Source organism: Salvia splendens, unplaced genomic scaffold, assembly GCF_004379255.2.
Source record: "Salvia splendens isolate huo1 unplaced genomic scaffold, SspV2 ctg918, whole genome shotgun sequence".
Lineage (NCBI taxonomy): Eukaryota > Viridiplantae > Streptophyta > Magnoliopsida > Lamiales > Lamiaceae > Salvia > Salvia splendens.
This window is the reverse complement of record NW_024599604.1, coordinates 6437-15735: the sequence shown is the minus strand read 5'-3', so window position 1 is coordinate 15735 and position 9299 is coordinate 6437. Positions and strand designations below refer to the sequence as shown.

Sequence of the window (9299 nt, the reverse complement as noted above, 5' to 3'; positions counted from 1 at the left end):
ACAGAAGTACTACCTCCGTCTACAAAAAATAGACTAAGATGTAAATGGCACTGGTTTTAATGCATAATTGGTAAAGTAAGAGAGAGGGAAGGAAAATGTGGTGGAAGTAGTGGTAGTGGATGGTGGGGTCCACGTTTAGAATGATGTTATGGTTAGTATTGGTTCAAAATTAGTCTAATTTTTGGTGGACGGCCCGAAATGGTAAAACTTGTCTATTTTTTGTGGATGGAGGTGGTAATGTTTTCTCTTAGTTGACTCTTAAAATCTGGAAAATTTTCTTGAATTTTTTTATCGCCTTTCGTGGGTCTTAATTTTTAGTTTGACTCATGACATTCGTTAATGCATTACTTCTTAATCTGGATTTTAGCTTATACGTCCTCAAATTATAAAAAAAATTGATATTCTAAACTAATTTTTGAACTCATTTTAATAGGTTCATTCCTTTACCGTTTCCTTTTTCTCATTTTGATGTTACTCCATGTCTATTGTTGCAGAAAGGATACCCTACAGATTCTTCTGCATACAATGATCCTGGTGCCATCAGTGAGAGGCTCCCAGTGGCCATGCGCAAAACCCAAAAGCTTATAGTAAAATAACTACTGTAAGCTATATAAAGACTTTAGCTTTATTTAAAATTTTAAATAATAACTTAAGAAATACTTTTCTACTTGAAGAATTTAGAGCAATATGTAATGTAGATTTCGAACTTGTTTTGAGGAAACTATACCTATTTGATGTGGAAGTTCGCTTTTAATTATTCTTCTATGGTTTTATGCTCTTCTTTTATTTTTAAAAGATCTCTTCAATATTATTAAAGGTTTAGGAGTCACTAGTCAGTCGGTAATTGAAAGAAATAAGAGTCTGTGATGCATGCATGTGGTTTTCTGATAGAAGTAAAGGCTAGAGACTGACGAACAAGAACATATACAAACATATACTGGAAATAATGAATTGAAAGAACAGGAACTGGAAATAACTGAATGGAATTAACCTAATGAAAGAAATACAAGAAACTAATCCTCACGAAGGAAGCCACGGTCTGCAACCGTCCAGATTAATGATCTCTCCAAAGATACGCTGCTCTCATTATTAAGTGCTTTTTATAATAATCCTATATCCCTAAAATATCAAATCAAATCCTAACTACTTAAGTAAATAAAATCTAATCAAATCCTAACTAATTATTAAGTCTCTCTGTATCCATATCTCATTCTCTATCATTTTCTTGATAGGAAACATTACATAAAAAGGACAAATATAGTGAGGCATGTAGATAGTAGTCTGGATAGGAACATGACTAGCCTGTAAGAGAGAAATGAGAGCTCTGCCTGTGTTAGGCACTCAGGAATGGAAGCCCTAACTTTACCCATAAAGCTAGCTCAAAAGTGGAGGCTTTTTACTTAAGTACCCACCCATAATTGCTTATGTTCAATGTGGATTGTAACAAGTATTAAAGGCCAGACATCCAAGGATGGCTCACACTTCGGGGAGCCTTCTATCAACCCAGGCAGGTCGCTTTTGGAGATTGAACCAAATTGTTATCACTCAAGAATGGATTCCCTAACACTCACCACTCAAAGAGGGAGGATTGATTACCACTTAAGTACCCACCCATATTTGTGCATGAGTTTGATGTGGGATCATAACAGCCTGACTATGTAAAAGTCTAACAGATGTTGATGTACGTTTTCTGTAATATCTTTAGTTAATCACATCAGCCATTGCACACAAGAGGAATGGTTGGTTGTTTGCAGCATAGCTAATCATGAAAGATGCTGATGACACTTGTTGGTGGAGCCAATAATGGGCGCATTAGTAATACCTAGAGCCATGGATGTTAATTTTGTTGACAGTGAGATGGTATTATGTTCTGGCTTTCCATATTCATTTGCTTCCTGGAAGATGACAGACTCATCAGCGAGGCTTTAGAAACTTAAGTGCGGATAATAGTTATGAGATACTTGAGCGAATTTTATTTACCCAACTGCAGCTTATGTACATTGTACAGACAGTACAGTATGCCTTGACGGATGAGAAGGAAAAAGAGCCAATTAAGAAATCCTCTCGGAAAACCCTCACAATGAGCTCTTCAGTTCTCCAAAATATCTTCAAAAGATCAGATCTATCAACCGAGTTTCTGGATTGGGGACTAAGTTTTGGTTATATATTTTCTGTAATTAGTCTCCATAATAAATTAAGGATACACCATTTAAAGAACTAGGCAGATGCAACAATTGATGGGTGAATTATTGGTGGTTCTATAGGGGAGCCTGCACAAATAGGGGGGTTGTTCAGTACCAATTCTTATAGTACTGTTCAAGGAGTTGATAAACCAACCCTGTGTATTTATCATCTAGAATGATCTAGCTTCTCATTTCTATAGCAATCTCATAATTTTGTGGTTAGGGACCCACTGTTGGCTTGCTGCCGCTTCTCCAGCTGTGCACAATCCTTTTTTATTTATACTGATAATTGCAATCCACCTGCATTACGCTTGATCTTTAGACTATTATTAATGTGGCTCAGAGATGCTAAAGATTGATGAGTGTATTCATTGCTATCAATTTCCATGATATATTCTCACCCCTAATATATGTTTTGGGTTAATGTCATAATTTGTAAGTCTGTGTGTAGTCATTAATTAAAGTTTTACTGTATTTAGATCTTTCTGAACAAATTTCAGTCGCCTGAGGGTGTAGTTAAGGGGGCATATGTTAGATTACCTGTGTATATTATGTAAGAAGCATAGAGAAAAGTAACAGTATATACTTGGGTGCAATATAGAATGTTTAGTGGTATTTTATGCTTGGAACTGTTCAGAGTCATTTAGAGATGCAAAAAACCAAATAAGTGGATATTTGATCAAATTAAATGACTTTCTGGAATTTATGTGATCAATTATGGAAACAATGGCTTCACCTAGAATTTTCAGTCGGATGCTTTATAAAAACAATTGTAATATGGCTAAACAGATGAGGCTGCTATCACTGTTCTTTCATTATTTCACACACCCAGTAGAACATAGTGGACTTTTGACAGGGAAACATGCAGTGCAAGATGTGCTTAGGGAATAGGGATACAGGTTTTAGGTGTCTACTATCAGATTTGCAGTCTGTACTTTATTGTTGTACTCACTAGATTACAAACAAAGAGCAGGAAACTAAAAATAATGAACTTCAGCAATGACACATTGAGCTTTAAGTAGTCACTCCTATCCTCTGGCAAATATCTAGAAAGCATAGGTTACGATAAAATCTACTATAATACTTGCCCTGCAGAAACATAAGTTTTAAGTTTGAGATTTAAGTCGAGCATAGTTGAGTTGAATGATTTCTGCTCTGGTTGTTGAGGTTCGGGTCTGAAGCTTCCAGGCCACATCAAATCTGCTGGTACTTTCGGGTGTGCCATGCTGCTGTGCTATTCCAAATCTCGTGTTAGCCTCACCAAGTCTGGCTACAGTCGTATTTTCATCTCTGCCAGGTTTTTGCACAAGGGAATGGGCTTGGACCCCTAGTGATCTGAACATGGAAGTGCGGATAGGCACGGGCAGGGCCATCATTGCCATCTTTTTGTGCAACTGATGATGTCGTACTGCGCCTCTTTCCCTTTTGTGAGCATTTTGGTGACCACCCAATGCCTGTGAGCTATAGAACTTTCGCATGCAGAAGTTGCATGAGAAAACCTTGGCTGAAGCAAGTCTTGATTGTACCTCAGATTCTCTGGATGCTCGTGAGGGTTCCCCTCTGAGGCTCAAATTCAACTCCTCCCCTGGATTCAGTTGTGGTGTGCCTTGATCACTAGTTTCTTCAGTTGGCATCTTAGTTTGTTGTAGCAGTGAATTTCTTCCTTGCAGAAGTCTCCTCTTCCCAATGCTCAGTTCACTTGGTGTTGATTGTTGAAAGCACAGTGGTGAATGGAGATGATCTGTTGAATCTTTCTCTTGATCCTCAAATGGCTCTATAAATGAGGGATGGAATAATTTGAGATTGACAAGATGAAGCATTGTTGTATAAGACATCTTAGATCTATCATATGTCTCATCACTGTCCCACTAGGTGATGCTTGGGTCTTTCGATAGGGGATGATCACGTCATCTTTAATTGTTACCTCTGTCAAGTTTGAGATTCCCCACTCACCATTTTTTCTTCTTATCTGTTAAAAGCACTTCAACTTTCGTTGGTTTATATTGGACAAGTTAAAAATAAACTAATGTTGCCACTCCTATGACATTTCCACGTACAGCCAAGTGAAATCCTTAAGATTTTCTTTCATGCCTTCCATGATTTGAGCAACTTCAAATTTATTACTGTACAACTTTATACGACTATGGTAAAGAATTCCTGTATGATGTTATCTTGATCAGCTTTAGAAAATCTGATCTTAAACCAAAAGTTGTTGGAATCAATATCAGCTATTATTCTTATCTCTTGTGGTAACTTATCTTCCATGTTTTTCACCTAGATTGACATTAGTTTCTAAAAGCTGTCAGGTCAGGTAGGTATGCAATATAATAGAGGTGGAACCCACCTATAAAATGTGTTCCCTCCATAATGGAAGTGTGAGTGAATAATACGATCGATCTAGTATATAGATGTGGGGAGCTAGTGGCTGCGGAGTTATATTGCACTATGTGGTTTTTGAATTTTTTCCATGAAAGTCTCGTTGAAGGTGGTGGGCCTGGAAACTTGGCAATAATGTTTGCAACAGTAGGGGAAACAGTAGCTGTTTAGTTTTATATGAAAACATGAGTATCAAGGTGGGCGTGTCTTGATTCTGGGGCTTCTTGGCAGTTCTTGTGCCTTTCTGGCATTTACTGTGTACTACTGTGTCCTTTGAACTGAAATTTTTGACCTTGTTTGTTAGATAAACTTTATTTCCCATCTTCGAGTGGCTGATCAATCAACTTTACGATGTGGTGAGTGTGTCTTATGCTGCTAGAGCCTCTAATCACACACACACTACATATCTTTCTTATCCAATGCCGAGATGGTGTCCACTTACCATGTGACAAGTATGCCTTAACTTGAGTTCTAGGTTGTGGGTTTTTTAGTGTTGGGTTATGAAACTAGTGGTCTAACAAGCCACTTACAAGCAAAGATTAAGTTCTTGGCTTGAAAATTGAAAATGTTGAGGGTTTAGCAATTTACTTTGTGATTCTTGTTCCTGCATTTGGGAAGGATCGGAATTTTTATGTACGCTAGTTTCTGTGGGAATTCGATGGTCCTATTATGGCAGGGTGCAAGGCAAAAATTTGTGTGCATTAATGAAATTTAACTTGTGGTATGGCCATATCGAATTAGAGTTTATTAATCTTCAATTATTATGGCTTATTGTGTGGCACTGCCTCCTTTGCAAATTGAGATGTTGATTTGAGGATACAGATGCCATTGTCAACAGAACTAGTCGTCTTAGCTGTCCAGACTTGAAAAGCTAACTAGAAAGAAAAAGAAGAGATTAGATCTTCTGAACTATTATGTGGATGAGATTATTAGATTTTGATTAAGATCGAATGAAACAGGGATGTATTGAACATAAATCTGTATATGGTTAGTTCCTTTTGTAGTTCCATGACTTGATGATAATTGATAAGGTTGCTTTGCATTGTTGAAAGATCCGAAAATCGACCTCGAGCATGAAGAATCTTGAGTTGCCCTTAAAACACAGAGATCCTATGAATTATTGATTATTAGAGGACAAGTAAACAGCATCGATGCTTTAGTACTTGTGTTTGGCCGACTCAAGCCTCTCTTTTAATTACTATCCGAACTCATGGCATGTTACATAGTTTTTGTGTGGTCCCGATATTATTGGTCCTTCAAGGACCACTTAAACACATGTTGTAGCTCCAATCGAACAATATCTTGAACAATATGTGACGCATCATGATATTTTTCTGAACTGGATGGATTCAAAGTATTATGGGCATTCCTCCATGTTTTTAGTTATTGTTATGAACCCACGGCCACTCGTCTCTTTTCTTCAGTATGTGATGAAATGAAATACGACCAATGGAATAATTTGAGAAACTTTCTTAATCAAATCCTCACACCCCCGATGGAGAATGAATCAAGTGGAATGCTGGGCACATTGCTTCGACAGTCCACACTGCCTCTAATTGGATTTTTTTAATAATCTTGACATCATTCAATATAGTTTTCAAGAGCGTTTTCAAGAGCAAAATAGATACAAGAAATGGATAATTGGTTCAAGTTCAACAAAGCTTAACATAAAACCATGCCCATCAGAAAAGGGTAGTTTACAATTGCAAAGGGGCATTACTAACTCCACTCTTTGCTCAACTGAAGTTAATCGAGCACCACAAATGAAAATTTCTTCCAGTAAAAATTGTTACAGCATAGTATAAGGGATAAAGGTAGTAAAAAATAAGTGTGAGGGCAACTACCAGTAATACACACTATTCAGCTGCCTAAAAATGTCTTTAATTTAGACTCTACCTGAAATAGTCTAAACTAAGAAAACAGGGAAAATGCATATTATTGATTTAATTTTTAATTTTTCCCCAGAGGAGAAATTCCTGCAAAACCACCTATTAACCAAGTCCAAGATTTGAGCGCACTGGCCCTTCCGCTCCAAATATGTTCAGGTACCTGCAACAATGCAAAACTTGATATATTAATGGGAATGACAAGTGCAGGAACTTCAGAGTTCTGGGTTTCCATAAATAATTGAAATTAGGTTAGAAGAACATGGATATGTCTGCTTAGAATATGCTTGGCAAGTCATTAGTCACTTCAAGGATCATTACCGTGTAGAGCCACTTGTTTTTCTATCACTAATGCAGTGGAGCTGAACAGACATCCTAAAGGCGACAAACTAAGCAACAAATCCCAAAGTACTTTAATAGTTCTAAAATGGGCTCCATGTCATGCAAAAGTCCTACAAGCTGACAAGCACATGTCTCATTTCTTTGCCCAATTTTCTCTGATCTACAATTGCTAAAACAATAAGCCATCGCACAAGGAGTTTGCAAAATTAACGTCCATTAACAGTTTTTTACTAATACTATATCTTAAATAGGTACACAATGTGGGGCAAATATAATTGGTAAGTGCTGATGATAAGTCTAAATAAAAACCAAATAATACTCGATTCTCATGACAAAATCAATACATGCAGCCGATAAGAAAAGCACTGAAACACACAATTCTATACCTAAGCTCTGCATAGAAAATTATGATAATATACATGTCTGACTAACCATAGCCCCCAATGGGCAAAAGCATAATTGGGTAAATAGCCGATAAGATTATGGAAGTTAATATTCTTTCATTTATTGATACTGCCCTATTCGTTCTAGTTCCTAGTTCCTACCACTTTTCTACTTACCGCTTATGTGGTTTGACTAGTCAAAGATACAAAAATAAAACATGAAAGAAAACCAATTACACAGGTCCAACAATGAACAAATAGATAATATCCACACATAGCCACTGCATTTGACATTCAGCTATCATAATCCTATAATGAAAGTGAACAGAAATGTTTCACAGAGACCACACAATCTTTCTTTGATCAATGGAAGCTAGAACCAGGGCCCAGGGAGCTTCCATTAATTCGTATCAGATAAGAAAAAAAGGTTGTAATCTTGATCTACTGATGTTACCAACTGAGAGAAGATTAAGAAGTAGTAAAATAGATTATCATCTTGCGGCAGCCGAAGAATTGCTTCTACGCACAACCAATTAGTATTGAGAATGTCATAAGTTAGAGCATTTTAGCCTTTTTGGGCAACTCAAATTACAGACTTAAATCAATAAAATCTTTTAAAAAAAACTATATAAAGAAACCCAGAAAATTCAAATAAAACATTTTCGAGTAAGGGATGACTAATCGTCCTACATATATCAGTTTAGTCTAAATAGTTTCCTTATACACTAAAAGATGCAATGCAATTTAAAAGATCATATTCAGGTCTGCATTCTTGGGTAAGAGCCCTATTGTTTTCCCAAAATCCTCATGATACTTATGTAACAGTTAATTACAACTGAAATATATCTTCAATCCCCAAAGACTTCAATTTAAATAGCTCACAACATGTATATGAAAGGGAAAAAAAAGAGGGAATAGATGCATAGTAGTAGAAAATGCATGTAAAGTGTAAACTTAACTCGATCTATTAAATATCAGCTACTATTGGATATGTTATGTTGCATAGTCAGTTTGCATAACTGGTTATATTTATGATACATTTTGCTACTATTGAACAATAAATGGTTCTTGAAGGATATATTCCAATTTATTCAAGTCCTGCCTTCTATTGAATGAAATATCAGCTAACCTTACCCTTATTCAACTCCTGTGACCATCAATAAATTCCAATTACTGAACTTCTTATCAACTAAAACTTTATAACGTGAAACTAAATGATAATTACACCATTTAGGTTCGGTAAAACATTCACATATAGCACCATCCGTTGGGAAACTAAAGCAACAAAAGTTTTTCAGTTTATCCACAGGCATCTACCACCAGCATAATCCTAATGACAGTAGCATTAGACTCACAAAGAAACTATTAGCGATCTTGACAAGAACGGCAGAGGGTACCATGGGACAGCTCACAGAAAGCTCGCACATTGTCAGCCAAATGAGATGTCAACCGTGTTCCTGCCACTGTCCTATGCAGTGACAATAGTGACTGGGCGCATCCCAGCTCCCCCAGTGTGCTGCATCAAATTATCAAACTAAAAGCATCAGCAAAAGAGTAGATAAATCCCCACACCACAATGAGCTGTGAATAAACAATAATCACATTCCAATTTCCAAGGACAACCTTCAGCAGGCACTGAAGTTCAATTAGTAATAATACAATGCGGCATTTTCTCGCTGATTGTGAAATCCTAGCAACTAAGGCTTCAAATTGATTAGAAAGTCTGGCAAATTGATATTTCTCCCGGAAAACGAAACGAAATTCTCGTCTAGGAAAGCGGAAAAAACATACAAAGATGTGAGAAATATTTCTTCATTTATCCAAACTTAGAAAACGTGAGAGAACATATGCAACACCGGATTGAGAAACTGCACCCTCAAAATTCGAAGATACAATTAATTTAGACCTGGGATTGGAGAAGGAGAAGCGGCGTGAATTGAGGCGAGATGAAGAAAGAGGAGGAGAACGCAGGGTGCGTAGGGTAGCGTGCGGCGGCGATGAGCGGGGAGTGGAAGCCCTAGCGGCGGACATCAGCGATCGGGAAAGCGAACCGCGCCAAGCCATTGTTGCTGCTTCGTGTGGGGGAAATTCGAGGGTTTTAGAAAATGATACGGTGATATGCAACGCAT

The 9299-nt window shown here is 37.1% G+C and overlaps 1 protein-coding gene and 1 pseudogene across 2 annotated transcripts; both read right to left on the bottom strand.

Moving 5' to 3' along the window:
* Positions 1 to 1763: 1763 nt before the first annotated feature.
* On the bottom strand, positions 1764 to 4044 carry LOC121791805 (annotated as a pseudogene).
* A 2261-nt stretch (positions 4045 to 6305) lies between these two features.
* On the bottom strand, positions 6306 to 9299 carry LOC121791804. 2 transcript variants are annotated; one of them, XM_042189631.1, is made up of 3 exons: positions 9077 to 9299; positions 8568 to 8686; positions 6306 to 6608 (listed from the first exon to the last, which is right to left on the bottom strand). In XM_042189631.1, exons 1-3 carry the CDS (start codon positions 9232 to 9234, stop codon positions 6601 to 6603), a joined length of 285 nt encoding a protein of 94 aa, XP_042045565.1. In that variant the 5' UTR covers positions 9235 to 9299; the 3' UTR covers positions 6306 to 6600. The 2 variants fall into 2 exon arrangements, with proteins under 2 accessions (XP_042045565.1, XP_042045564.1); XM_042189630.1 differs by lacking the exon at positions 6306 to 6608 and having other exon boundaries at positions 8350 to 8686.

Coding starts and splice junctions, on each gene's coding strand:
- LOC121791804 (XM_042189630.1), bottom strand. CDS start 9,234: ATGGCTTGGCGCGGTTCGCTTTCCCGATCGCTGATGTCCGCCGCTAGG. Junction 8,687..9,076: donor TTCTCCTTCTCCAATCCCAG/GTCTAAATTAAT, acceptor AATTTGATGCAG/CACACTGGGGGAGCTGGGAT.